Source organism: Nerophis ophidion, linkage group LG13 (genome assembly GCF_033978795.1).
Source record: "Nerophis ophidion isolate RoL-2023_Sa linkage group LG13, RoL_Noph_v1.0, whole genome shotgun sequence".
Classification (NCBI taxonomy): domain Eukaryota; kingdom Metazoa; phylum Chordata; class Actinopteri; order Syngnathiformes; family Syngnathidae; genus Nerophis; species Nerophis ophidion.
The window spans coordinates 54,133,223-54,149,143 of NC_084623.1; the positions used below are offsets into that span (position 1 = coordinate 54,133,223).

Below are 15,921 nucleotides of genomic sequence, written 5' to 3' on the forward strand. Positions count from 1 at the left end.
GAAATCAGCACACAAAAAAAATCTAGCATAAAATATTGGCATGCTAACGCACGTTGACTATTACCTTACTTGCATGACAGCACCGAGAATCACAAACCATGATTTTTCAGTTTAGATAAACAAAATTAGCACAAAAAAAATCTAGCATTAAATTTTAGCATGCTAACGCACATTGACTTTTACCTTACTTGACAGCACCAAGTATCACAAACCATGATTTTTCACTTCAAACCTACAAAATTACCCAAAAAAAAGCTAGCATAAAATATTGGCATGCTAACGCACGTTGACTGTTACCTTACTTGCATGACAGCACCGAGAATCACAAACCATGATTTTTCAGTTTAAATAAACAAAATTAGCACAAAAAAATCTAGCATAAAATTTTAGCATGCTAACGTACATTGAGTATTACCTTGCTTGACAGCACCAAGTATCACCATGATTTTTCACTTCAAACATTCAAAATTATCCCCAAAAAAGCTAGCATAAAATATTTGCATGCTAACGCAATTTGACTTTTACCTTACTTGCATGACAGCACTGAAAATCACAAACCATGATTTTTCAGTTTACATAAACAAAATTAGCACAAAAAAATCTAGCATAAAATTTCAGCATGCTAACCCACATTGACTATTACCTTACTTGACAGCACCAAGTATCACTATGATTTTTCACTTCAAACATACAAAATTACCAAAAAAAAAAGCTAGCATAAAATATTGGCATGCTAACACACGTTGACTATTACCTTACTCGCATGACAGCACCGAGAATCACAAACCATGATTTTTCAGTTTACATAAACAAAATTAGCAGAAAAAAATCTAGCATAAAATTTTAGCATGCTAACGCACGTTGACTATTACCTTACTTGCATGACAGCACCGAAAATCACGAACCATGATTTTTCAGTTTACATAAACAAAATTAGCAGAAAAAAAAAATCTAGCATAAAATATTGGCATGCTAACGCACGTTGACTGTTGCCTTACTTACATGACAGCACCGAAAATCACAAACCATGATTTTTCAGTTTACATAAACAAAATTAGCAGAAAAAAAATCTAGCATAAAATATTGGCATGCTAACGCACGTTGACTATTACCTTACTTGCATGACAGCACCGAAAATCACAAACCATGATTTTTCAGTTTACATAAACAAAATTAGCAGAAAAAAAAATCTAGCATAAAATATTGGCATGCTAACACACGTTGACTATTACCTTACTTGCATGACAGCACCGAGAATCACAAACCATGATTTTTCAGTTTACATAAACAAAATTAGCACAAAAAAATCTAGCATAAAATTTCAGCATGCTAACGCACATTGACTATTACCTTACTTGACAGCACCAAGTATCACTATGATTTTTCACTTCAAACATACAAAATTACCAAAAAAAAAGCTAGCATAAAATATTGGCATGCTAACACACGTTGACTATTACCTTACTTGCATGACAGCACCGAGAATCACAAACCATGATTTTTCAGTTTACATAAAAAAAATTAGCACAAAAAAAATCTAGCATAACATTTTAACATGCTAGCGCACATTGACTATTACCTTACTTGACAGCACCAAGTATCGCAAACCATGATTTTTCAGTTCAAACATACAAAATTTGCACACAATAAAAAGCTAGCATGAAATATTGGCATGCTAACACATGTTGACTATTACCTTACTTGCATGACAGCACCAAAAATCACAAACCATGATTTTTCTGTTTACATAAACAAAATTAGATCAAAATAAAATCTAGAATAAAATTTTAGCATGCTAACGCATATTGACTATTACCTTACTTGACAGCACCAAATATCACAAACCATGATTTTTCAGTTCATACAAAATTACCCAAAAAAAGCTAGCATAAAACATTGGCATGCTAACGCACGTTGACTATTACCTTACTTGCATGAGAGCACTGAAAATCACAAACCATGATTTTTCAGTTTACATTAACAAAATTAGATCAAAATAAAATCTAGAATAAAATTTTAGCATACTAACGCACGTTGACTATTACCTTACTTGCATGACAGCGCCGAAAATCACAAACCATGATTTTTCAGTTTACATAAACAAAATTAGATCAAAATAAAATCTAGAATAACATTTTAGCATGCTAACGCACGTTGACTATCACCTTACTTGCATGACAGCACTGAAAATCACAAACCATGATTTTTCAGTTTACATAAACAAAATTAGCAGAAAAAAAAATCTAGCATAAAATATTGGCATGCTAATGCACATTGACTTTTACCTTACTTGACAGCACCAAGTATCACAAACCATGATTTTTTCACTTCAAACATACAAAATTAGCACAAAAAAAAAGCTAGCATAAAATATTGGCATGCTAACACATGTTGACTATTACCTTACTTGCATGACAGCACCGAGAATCACAAACCATGATTTTTCAGTTTACATAAACAAAATTAGCACAGAAAAATTTAGCATAAAATTTTAGCATGCTAACGCACGTTGACTATTACCTTACTTGCATGACAGCACTGAAAATCACAAACCATGAATTTTCTGTTTACATAAACAAAATTAGATCAAAATAAAATCTAGAATAACATTTTAGCATGCTAACGCACGTTGACTATTACCTTACTTGCATGAGAGCACCGAAAATCACAAACCATGATTTTTCAGTTTACATAAACAAAATTAGCACAAAATAATTTAGCATAAAATTTTAGCATGCTAACGCACGTTGACTATTACCTTACTTGCATGACAGCACCAAAAATCACAAACCATGATTTTTATGTTTACATAAACAAAATTAGATCAAAATAAAATCTAGAATAAAATTTTTGCATGCTAACGCACATTGACTATTACCTTACTTGACAGCACCAAGTATCACAAACCATGATTTTTCAGTTCAAACATACACAATTTGCACACAATAAAAAAGATAGCATAAAATGTTAGCATGCTAACGTTCTCACAAGTATGCTAAAAGTTGACGTGCTAACGGCATGTTAATTATTATCAAACCTAGTCAGCAGCACCAAGTATCACAAACCAGGATTTTTCACTTCAAATATACAAATTAGCAAATGGAGCCAAATAGAATAAAAATGGCCTTACAGAAAAAACAAATAAATAATTTAAATACAACAACTGTTAATAATCACAAGTAAATATTTAGTGCAATTATCATTTGCTGTGTTGACTTCTGTGTATGCACACACAAATAAAGCAGTTATTTATATAAAAAAAACAACTTTTATGATTAGAGCGCCCCCTTTAAAAAAAAAAGGGGAAAAAAGCCTCTTTTCCAAACACATGATGTCGATTAAAATGTGGATGCAGTTTGTGTTGCACAAAGTAGGTCAGACTGTTGTGTTGCAACACACACACACACACACACACACACACACACACACACACACAAACTATATTTACCCGCCTTGTAGAGTTTGTCCAAAGTGACACCCTCGTGTTGGCCTCAGGGAGTTTAGACACGTCCCGCTTTGTGAGAGACTCTGAACGCACCACAACTTATTAGTCATGCAAAACAATGACTTGTGTTTTGTTTATAAATATACATCTGTAGCATTAATAAATTGTATGATATATTTAATCCTGACATGTTTCTACCCAGGGGTCACCAACACGGTGCCCGCGGGCACCAGCTCGCCCGTAAGGACCAGATGAGTCGCCCGCTGGCCTGTTCTAAAAATAGCTCAAATAGCAGCACTTACCAGTGAGCTGCCTCTATTTTTTAAATTGTATTTATTTACTAGCAAGCTGGTTTTGCTTTGCTCGATATTTTTAATTCTAAAAGAGACAAAACTCAAATAGAATGTGAAAATCCAAGAAAATATTTTAAAGACTTATTTTTTAATTTTATTTATTTCCTGACAATTAAATCGATGTTCAAGTAAATTTATTTATTTTTATAGTAAAGAATAATAAATACATTTTAATTTAATTCTTCATTTAAGCTTCTGTTTTTTCGACGAAGAATATTTGTGAAATATTTCTTCAAACTTATTAGGATTAAAATAACATACAAATATTCTGGCAAATCTAGAAAATCTGTAGAATCAAATTAAAATCTTATTTCAAAGTCTTTTGAATTTCTTTTAAAAATTTTTGCTCTGGAAAATCTACAAGAAATAATGATTTGTCTTTGTTAAAAATATAGCTTGGTCCAATTTGTTTACCTTTTGTAAACATGCTAAAATAAAGGAAAAATCCGACCTCGTGTTGGAGGACATTTAAACATTCTCTAAATATTTTTTCATGGAAAACAAAGAAGATAGCAAACAAAAAGGACATTTTTAAAAATATTGATTGCCGATATGGATGTTATTGTCCAAGTGTGTAAGAATGTGAGTAGTGGTAGTTCCAGCTGTCCCTTGTGAGGGACAGTCTGACATTTTTCAACATCTTCTGCTGATCCTAACTCATCTTTGCTTCTACTTCAGGTGCATCAAACCACAGCTCAAATCCTTCGCTTTGGGATTCCACGCACTAGCAACACACACTCTTGGTAAGTCTTTGTACTCCAGTAGCTTTGGTATATAAATGTGTGTGTGTATGTGTATATATATATATATTTACGTATATACATGCATACACAGAATGTGGGAAAAAAAATACAGGAATTCACATTTTATTTAGTAGATGGTGAAATGATAAGTGTGACCAGTAGATGGCAGTCACACATAAGAAATACAGTGCCAGCGATTGTGCAAGTTCTCCCACTTAAAATGATGACAAAGGTCTGTAATGTTCATCATAGGTACACTTCAACTGTGAGAGACAGAATGTGGAAAAAAAAATCCAGGAATTCACATTGTTGGAATTTTAAAGAATTAATTAGTAAATTATGGTCGGAAATAATTCAAAACTCTCACTGATGGAAGGAGGTTTTGGCTCAAAATCTCACGATACATGGCCCCATTCATTCTTTCCTTAACACGGATCAATCGTCTTGTCCCCTTTAGCAGAAAAACAGCCCCAAAGCATGATGTTTCCACCCCCATGCTTCGCAGTAGGTGTGGTGTTCTTGGGATGCAACTCGGTATTCTTCTTCCTCCAAACACGACGAGTTGAGTTTATACCAAAAAGTTCTATTTTGGTGTCATCTGACCACATGACATTCTCCCAATCCTCTGCTGTATCATCCATGTATCCATTTTGGTATCAATCAATCAATCAATGTTTATTTATATAGCCCCAAATCACAAATGTCTCAAAGGGCTGCACAAATCATTACGACTACGACATCCTCGGAAGAACCCACAAAAGGGCAAGGAAAACTCACACCCAGTGGGCAGGGAGAATTCACATCCAGTGGGACGCCAGTGACAATGCTGACTATGAGAAACCTTGGAGAGGACCTCAGATGTGGGCAACCCCCCCCCCTCTAGGGGACCGAAAGCAATGGATGTCGAGCGGGTCCAACATGATACTGTGAAAGTTCAATCCATAGTGGCTCCAACACAGCCGCGAGAGTTCAGTTCAAAGCGGATCCAAGACAGCAGCGAGGAAACCATCTCAAGCGGAGGCGGATCAGCAGCGTAGAGATGTCCCCAACCGATACACAGGCGAGCGGTCCATCCTGGGTCTCGACTCTGGACAGCCAGTACTTCATCCATGGTCATCGGACCGGACCCCCTCCACAAGGGAGGGGGGGACATAGGAGAAAAAAGAAAAGAAGCGGTAGATCAACTGGTCTAAAAAGGAGGTCTTTTTAAAGGCTAGAGTATACAGATGAGTTTTAAGGTGAGACTTAAATGCTTCTACTGAGGTAGCATCTCGAACTGTTACCGGGAGGGCATTCCAGAGTACTGGAGCCCGAACGGAAAACGCTCTATAGCCCGCAGACTTTTTTGGGGCTCTAGGAATCACTAATAAGCCGCAGTCAATAAGCCGGTATAAACTCAACTCGTCGTGTTTGGAGGAAGAAGAATACTGATAGAATATAGAGCGTTTTCCCTTCGGGCTCCAGTACTCTGGAATGCCCTCCCGGTAACAGTTCGAGATGCTACCTCAGTAGAAGCATTTAAGTCTCACCTTAAAACTCATCTGTATACTCTAGCATTTAAATAGACCTCCTTTTCAGACCAGTTGATCTGCCGCTTCTTTTCTTTCTCCTATGTCCCCCCTCTCCCTTGTGGAGGGGGTCCGGTCCGATGACCATGGATGAAGTACTGGCTGTCCAGAGTCGAGACCCAGGATGGACCGCTTGCCTGTGTATCGGTTTGGGACATCTCTACGCTGCTGATCCGCCTCCGCTTGAGATGGTTTCCTGTGGACGGGACTCTCGCTGCTGTCTTGGATCCGCTTGAACTGAACTCTCGCGGCTGTGTTGGAGCCACTATGGATTGAACTTTCACAGTATCATGTTAGACCCGCTCGACATCCATTGCTTTCGGTCCCCTAGAGGGCGGGGGGGGAGGGGGGGTGTGGGGGGGGGGGGGGGGGGGGGGTACAGGCGTAATATGATCAAACTTTCTTGTTCTTGTCAAAAGTCTAGCAGCCGCATTTTGTACCAACTGTAATCTTTTAATGCTAGACATGGGGAGACCCGAAAATAATACGTTACAGTAATCGAGACGAGGCGTAACAAACGCATGGATAATGATCTCAGCGTCTTTAGTGGACAGAATGGAGCGAATTTTAATTAAAACTATGTACCTGAATTCACGCCTGGCTCGCCCTGTAATCCCGGTGCGTCGAAGGAGCACACACACCATCCATGTCCAAGCCAAGTCATGACAGTTGTAAATCATCCATCCATCCATCATCTTCCGCTTATCCGAGGTCGGGTCGCGGGGGCAACAGCCTAAGCAGGTTCTCTCCAAGGTTTCTCATAGTCAGCATTGTCACTGGCGTCCCACTGGATGTGAGTTTTCCTTGCCCTTTTGTGGGTTCTTCCGAGGATGTTGTAGTCGTAATGATTTGTGCAGTCCTTTGAGACATTTGTGATTTGGGGCTATATAAATAAACATTGATTGATTGAGTTGCATCCCAAGTACACCATACCTACTGTGAAGCATGGGGGTGGAAACATCATACTTTGGGGCTGTTTTTCTGCTAAGGGGACAGGACGATTAATGCATGTTGTCAAATTTGAACTTCCTCAACACAATCTAAAGTCCTCTTCCCACATTACAAAGCTGCTTCTAAAACTAATCCTAGTCTTGATGGCGGCACAATTTTACAAATATCGTTATGATAGTAATATTACTAATAGTAATTACTGGAGATGGAATGGCTCAACATGCTAGACTTACACAGTCGGAGGAAACAAGAAGTCTTGCTTACTGCTCAGCTGGACCTCTTGGAGGTGTGTGGATCAGCACCAATACCAAGTATCGTGGTTGATACAGCTGTGATTAGATTGATATTTTTGACTATGGTCGACAGCCGGGATCCCAGCACCCATCTACTTCGGAGCGATCATCGACACCACGTGCCTGAAGTGGGCACAGAAGCGATGCGGCGGACTGGGAGCGTGCAGGATCTACAACACCACAGCTTACAGGTGAAACACCTCGCAACTGACTTTTACAGGCTGGCTGACGCCTTTGAACGCCTCGCAGGATAGCCTACCTGGGCCTGACCCTCAGCCTGCGCACCGTCTCCTTCCTCATCTGCATCCCGGGCTTCGTCCTGCTGCGTCGCCAGCTGCGGCGGGAGGAGCGCGACGCCCTCCGAGCGACTTCGGCCAACGGCGGCACGGAGCTGGAAGCGCTCAGGAAGGAAGAATTTGTCTCGGCGAACTCTGAGCGCTCGCAGGCCAGTCAGGACAACGGCACGGCCCGAGAAACTCGACTGTGACTCCCCGCCAGGTGACCTCCACACACACACTCTCGTATTTCGGACCTTCTGGGGACCTCCCAAAAAAATGCCTACCTCGTTAGGACCGCCCTTTATTTATACAAATATACACATTTGTATTTACAACATTAATACATACTATGCAAATATAAAACAGTGAGCTTTTAGTTATTGTTTTTGTTTGTAATTAATATTCATTATTTACTTCAAGTTATTACAGTATGTTTCTATATACATATTCTATTTTTTTTAATGAATTTTGGCCAAAGGGGGCACATTTCAATTCATTATTTCATATGTTGGCCAGAGGGGGAGCACTTAACATTGTTACACACACTTGTTATTTCATATTTTGACCAGAGAGGGAGCACTTCACATTTTTTTTTACACACACACTTGTTATTTCATATGTTGGCTAGAGGGGGAGTATTTTAAATTTTGACACACGGTTGTTGTTTCATATGTTGGCCAGAGGGGGAGCACTTCACATTTTTACACACACTTGTTATTTCATATGTTGGGAAGAGGGGGGAGTATTTTAAATTTTGACACACAGTTGTTATTTCATATGTTGGCCAGAGGGGGAGCACTTAACATTGTTACACACACTTGTTATTTCATATTTTGACCAGAGAGGGAGCACTTCACATTTTTTTACACACACACTTGTTATTTCATATGTTGGCCAGAGGGGGAGCACTTCACATTTTTACACACACACTTGCTATTTCATATGATGGCCAGAGAGGGAGAACTTCACATTTTTACACACACACTTGTTATTTCATATGTTGGCCAGAGGGGGAGCACTTAACATTGTTACACACACTTGTTATTTCATATATTGGCCAGAGGGGGAGCACTTCACATTTTTACACACACTTGTTATTTCATATGTTGACCAGAGGGGGAGCACTTCACATTTTTACACACACTTGTTATTTCATATGATGGCCAGAGGGGGAGCACTTCACATTTTTACACACACACTTGTTATTTCATATTTTGGCCAGAGGGAGAGCACTTCACATTTTTACACAATTATTTCACATGTTGTCTGGAGGGGGAGTATTTCAAAATTTTACACACATTTTTTATTTCATATGTTGGCTAGAGGGGGAGCACTTAACATTGTTACACACACTTGTTATTTCATATGTTGGCCAGAGGGGGAGCACTTAACATTGTTACACACACTTGTTATTTCATATGTTGGCCAGAGGGGGAGCACTTCACATTTTTACACACACACTTGCTATTTCATATGATGGCCAGAGAGGGAGAACTCACATTTTTACACACACACTTGTTATTTCATATGTTGGCCAGAGGGGGAGCACTTCACATTTTTACACACACACTTGCTATTTCATATGATGGCCAGAGAGGGAGAACTTCACATTTTTACACACACACTTGCTATTTCATATGTTGGCTACAGGGGGAGTATTTTAAATTTTGACACACAGTTGTTGTTTCATATGTTGGCCAGAGGGGGAGCACTTCACATTTTTACACACACTTGTTATTTCATATGTTGGGAAGAGGGGGGAGTATTTTAAATTTTGACACACAGTTGTTATTTCATATGTTGGCCAGGGGGGGGAGCACTTCACATTTTTACACACACACTTGTTATTTCATATGTTGGCCAGAGGGGGAGCACTTCACATTTTTTTTACACACACACTTGTTATTTCATATATTGGCTAGAGGGGGAGTATTTTAAATTTTGACACACAGTTGTTGTTTCATATGTTGGCCAGAGGGGGAGCACTTCACATTTTTACACACACTTGTTATTTCATATGTTGGCTAGAGGGGGAGTATTTTAAATTTTGACACACAGTCTTTATTTCATATGTTGGCCAGAGGGGGAGCACTTCACATTTTTACACACACTTGTTATTTCATATGTTGGCCAGAGGGGGAGCACTTCACATTTTTACACACACACTTGTTATTTCATATGTTGGCCAGAGGGGGAGCACTTCACATTTTTACACACACTTATTTCATATTTTGACCAGAGAGGGAGCACTTCACATTTTTACACACACACTTGTTATTTCATATGTTGGCTAGAGGGGGAGCACTTAACATTGTTACACACACTTGTTATTTCATATGTTGGCCAGAGGGGGAGCACTTAACATTGTTACACACACTTGTTATTTCATATGTTGGCCAGAGGGGGAGCACTTCACATTTTTACACACACTTGTTATTTCATATGTTGACCAGAGAGGGAGCACTTCACATTTTTACACACACACTTGTTATTTCATATGATGGCCAGGGGGGGAGCACTTCACATTTTTCACACACTTATTTCATATTTTGACCAGAGATGGAGCACTTCACATTTTTTACACACTTGTTATTTCATGTTGGCTAGAGGGGGAGTATTTTAAATTTTGATACACAGTTGTTGTTTCATATGTTGGCCAGAGGGGGAGCACTTCACATTTTTACACACACACTTGTTATTTCATATGTTGGCTAGAGGGGGAGTATTTTAAATTTTGACACACAGTTGTTGTTTCATATGTTGGCCAGAGGGGGAGCACTTCACATTTTTACACACAATTGTTATTTCATATGTTGGCTAGAGGGGGAGTATTTTAAATTTTGATACACAGTTGTTGTTTCATATGTTGGCCAGAGGGGGAGCACTTCACATTTTTACACACACACTTGTTATTTCATATGTTGGCTAGAGGGGGAGTATTTTAAATTTTGACACACAGTTGTTGTTTCATATGTTGGCCAGAGGGGGAGCACTTCACATTTTTACACACAATTGTTATTTCATATGTTGGCTAGAGGGGGAGTATTTTACATTTTGACACACAGTTGTTGTTTCATATGTTGGCCAGGGGGGGGAGCACTTCACATTTTTACACACACACTTGTTATTTCATATGTTGGCCAGAGGGGGAGCACTTAACATTCATACACACACTTGTTATTTCATATGTTGGCCAGAGGGGGAGCACTTCACATTTTTACACACTTATTTCATATGTTGGCCAGAGGGGGAGTATTTCAAAATTTTACACACATTTGTTATTTCATATGTTGGCTAGAGGGGGAGTATTTCAAATTTTTACATACAGTTGTTATTTTACATGTTGGCTAGAGGGTGAGCACGTCACATTTTTATACACACTTGTTATTTCATATGTTGGCCAGAGGGGGAGCACTTAACATTCATACACACACTTGTTATTTCATATGTTGGCCAGAGGGGGAGCACTTCACATTTTTACACACTTATTTCATATGTTGGCCAGAGGGGGAGTATTTCAAAATTTTACACACATTTGTTATTTCATATGTTGGCTAGAGGGGGAGTATTTCAAATTTTTACATACAGTTGTTATTTTACATGTTGGCTAGAGGGTGAGCACGTCACATTTTTATACACACTTGTTATTTCATATGTTGGCCAGAGGGGGAGCACCTCACATTTTTACACACACACTTGTTATTTCATATGTTGGCCAGAGGGGGAGCACTTCACATGTTTACAAACACACTTGTTATTTCATATGTTGGCTAGAGGGGGAGTATTTTAAATTTTGACTTACAGTTCTTATTTCATATGTTGGCCAGGGGGGGAGCACTTCACATTTTTACACACACACTTGTTATTTCATATGTTGGCCAGAGGGGGAGCACTTCACATGTTTACAAACACACTTGTTATTTCATATGTTGGCTAGAGGGGGAGTATTTTAAATTTTGACTTACAGTTCTTATTTCATATGTTGGCCAGGGGGGGAGCACTTCACATTTTTACACACACACTTGTTATTTCATATCTTGGCTAGAGGGGGAGTATTTTAAATGTTGACACACAGTTGTTATGTCATATGTTGGCCAGAGGGGGAGCAGTTCACATTTTTACACACACACTTGTTATTTCATATGTTGGCTAGAGGGGGAGTATTTTAAATGTTGACACACAGTTGTTATGTCATATGTTGGCCAGAGGGGGAGCAGTTCACATTTTTACACACACACTTGTTATTTCATATGTTGGCTAGAGGGGGAGCACTTCACATTTTTACACACACACCTGTTATTTCATATGTTGGCCAGAGGGGGCGCACTTCACATTTTTACACACACTTATTTCATATGTTGGCCAGAGGGGGAGCACTTCACACTTTTACACACACACTTGTTATTTCATATGTTGACCAGACGGGGGAGCACTTTTAAAAGCGACACACAGTTTGAAAAATCCCTCCTTTTTGGAACCACCCTCATTTTGATAGATTTCACCACCAGGGGTGCAAATGAAACATTCTCTATTAGACGCAACGGTTTTCCCTATTGGGACCATGATTTATGTCCTTTGTTCACACCTCCTCATATGGAAGCTACTTTTCCTTGGCGATGTCTCAAGAAGGTCAGAAATACAAGAACTCACACACACACACGAAACCTTCAGGGACTCGTCCAATCTGATCGGCTGATTAGCTTCGTAAAAAAAATATGCTCATCAATGAAATAAATGACACGTATTTCATATAAATTAAAAAACAACAACATTTTTGTCATTTTTATATACATGTGTATTTATATAGTAGTAGCAGCACACTCTTTAAATATTATCTTATTACCTCATTAATATCTTGTTCAGTCTTTTATTGTTGTTGCAGAAGGAAAGCGGTGAGATGACGTCGATTAAAAAAAAAAAGTGTTTTTAAACACAGTGGAACTTTCAAAGTGGGCGTTCAACCAGCACAAAATCCGCCTCAAAAGTCAAAGAAGACGTTGTGATCACGCGTGATGTCAGGAAATCTCGCGAGATTTCGACCGTTATGTCAACAACACCCAGCATTAGTGTGACGATAACCATAGAAGTGCTCTGCTTATTTCAAATAGTTTTTCACGTTGTAGCGATACAACCTTTCCATGTTTGATTCGATACTGATATCGATCCGATATCAGCGGGAATCATACATGCTTTTATTTTGTAGTGCATTGGAATGTTGGACAGAGAACACATTTATTATTAACCGTCTGGAATGGACTTTAGGTTCAAGTGGGGTAGCATTTTTTTTGGGGGTGTAAAGATTAAACGACGTTAAGCTGACGGTGCAGGAAGTTGAAAGATAGGGTGTATATTGTAGCATCCCGGAAAAGTTAGTGCTGCAAAGGGTTCTGTGTATTTGTTCCGTTGTGTTACGGTGCGGATGTTCTGCCAAAATGTGTTTGTCGTTTTTGTTTGGTGTGGGTTCACATATTTGTAACACTGTTAAAGTTGTCTATATGGCCACCCCCAGTGTGACCAAGTATGCCTTGCATTCACTTACGTGTGTGTTAATGTATTGTGTGACTGGGCCGGCACGCTGTTTTGTACGGAGGTGAAGGGGACGTGACGACAGGTTGTAGAGGATGCTAAAAGCAGTGCTTTTAAGACACGCCCCCGATATTTTGGGGGCGTGTTCGGGTGGAAATCGGGAGAATGGTTGCCCTGGGAGATTCTAGGGGAGGGGCACTGAAATTCGGTAGGCTCGCCGGGAAAATCGGGAGGGTTGGCAAGTATGAATTAGATGATCATAGTAACTAGTTAGATGACCATGGTGACTAATTAGATGACCATGGTGACTAATTAGATTACCATGGTAACTAATTAGATGACCATAGTGACTAATTAGATGACCATAGTGATTAGATGACCATAGTAACTAATTAAATGACCATAGTAACTAATTCGATAACCATAGTGACTAATTAGATGACCATGGTGACTAATTAGATGACCATGGTGACTAATTAGATTACCATGGTAACTAATTAGATGACCATAGTGACTAATTAGATGACCATAGTGATTAGATGACCATAGTAACTAATTAGATGACCATAGTGACTAATTCGATAACCATAGTGACTAATTAGATGACCATAGTGACTAATTAGATGACCATAGTGACTAATTCGATAACCATAGTGACTAATTAGATGACCATAGTAACTAATTAGATGACCATAGTAACTAATTAGATGACCATAGTGACTAATTCGATAACCATAGTGACTAATTAGATGACCATAGTGACTAATTAGATGACCATAGTGACTAATTCGATAACCATAGTGACTAATTAGATGACCATAGTAACTAATTAGATGACCATGGTAACTAATTAGATGACCATGGTGACTAATTGGATGACCATGGTAACTAATTATATGACCATGGTAACTAATTAGATGACCATGGTAACTAATTAGATGACCATGGTGACTAATTAGATGACCATGGTAACTAATTAGATGACCATGGTGACTAATTGGATGACCATGGTAACTAATTATATGACCATGGTAACTAATTAGATGACCATGGTAACTAATTAGATGACCATGGTGACTAATTGGATGACCATGGTGACTAATTGGATGACGATGGTAACTAATTAGATGACCATGGTGACTAATTGGATGACCATGGTGACTAATTGGATGACCATGGTAACTAATTCGATTACCATAGTGACTAATTAGATGACCATTGTAACTAATTAGATGACCATTGTAACTAATTAGATGACCATAGTTAACTAATTAGATGACCATAGTGAATAATTCGATAACCATAGTGACTAATTAGATGACCATGGTAACTAATTAGATGACCATGGTAACTAATTAGATGACCATGGTGACTAATTGGATGACCATGGTGACTAATTGGATGACCATGGTAACTAATTAGATGACCATGGTAACTAATTAGATGACCATAGTTAACTAATTAGATGACCATAGTTAACTAATTAGATGACCATAGTAACTAATTAGATGACCATAGTAACTAATTAAATGACCATGGTAACTAATTAGTTGACCATAGTGACTCATTAGATGACCATAGTAACTAATTAAATGACCATGGTGACTAATTGGTTGACCATAGTGACTAATTAGATGACCATGGTAACTAATTAGATGACCATGGTGACTAATTGGATGACCATAGTAACTAATTAGATGACCATGGTAACAAATTAGATCACCTTGGTAACTAATTAGATGACCATAGTGACTAATTAAATGACCAGGGTGACTAATTAGATGACCATAGTAACTAATTAGATGACCATGGTAACTAATTAGATGACCATGGTAACTAATTAGATGACCATGGTAACTAATTAGATGACCATAGTTAACTAATTAGATGACCATTGTTAACTAATTAGATGACCATGGTAACTAATTAGATGACCATGGTGACTAATTAGATGACCATGGTGACTAATTAGATGACCATGGTGACTAATTAGATGACCATAGTGACTAATTAGATGACCATGGTAACTAATTAGATGACCATAGTGACTAATTAGATGACCATAGTAACTAATTAGATGACCATAGTAACTAATTAGATGACCATGGTAACTAATTAGATGACCATGGTAACTAATTAGATGACCATAGTGAATAATTAGATGACCATAGTAACTAATTAGATGACCATAGTAACTAATTAGATGACCATGGTAACTAATTAGATGACCATGGTAACTAATTAGATGACCATGGTAACTAATTAGATGACCATGGTAACTAATTAGATGACCATGGTAACTAATTAGATGACCATAGTGAATAATTAGATGACCATAGTAACTAATTAGATGACCATAGTAACTAATTAGATGACCATGGTAACTAATTAGATGACCATGGTAACTAATTAGATGACCATAGTGACTAATTAGATGACCATGGTAACTAATTAGATGACCATAGTAACTCATTAGATGACCATATTAACTAATTAGATGACCATGGTAACTAATTAGATGACCATAGTAACTAATTAGATGACCATGGTAACTAATTAGATGACCATGGTAACTAATTAGATGACCATGGTAACTAATTAGATGACCATAGCAACTAATTAGATGACCATACTAACTAATTAGATGACCATACTAACTAATTAGATGACCATAGTAACTAATTAGATGACCATAGTAACTAATTAGATGACCATGGTAACTAACTACATTACCATTGTAACTAATTAGATGACCATGGTAACT

At 38.2% G+C, this 15,921-nt stretch overlaps 1 protein-coding gene across 1 annotated transcript in view; it reads left to right on the forward strand.

The window, feature by feature from the left end:
- Positions 1 to 15,921, forward strand: part of slco1c1 (solute carrier organic anion transporter family, member 1C1) — an 84,244-nt gene that overhangs the window by 67,228 nt on the left and 1,095 nt on the right. Inside the window, exons 13-15 of the mRNA XM_061919216.1 lie at positions 4,477 to 4,541; positions 7,427 to 7,544; positions 7,603 to 15,921. The exon at positions 7,603 to 15,921 is cut by the window's right edge and continues 1,095 nt beyond it. Of these exons, the coding sequence (XP_061775200.1) occupies positions 4,477 to 4,541; positions 7,427 to 7,544; positions 7,603 to 7,840 (421 nt within the window). The 3' untranslated portion in view covers positions 7,841 to 15,921. The remainder of the gene's footprint in view (positions 1 to 4,476; positions 4,542 to 7,426; positions 7,545 to 7,602) is intronic.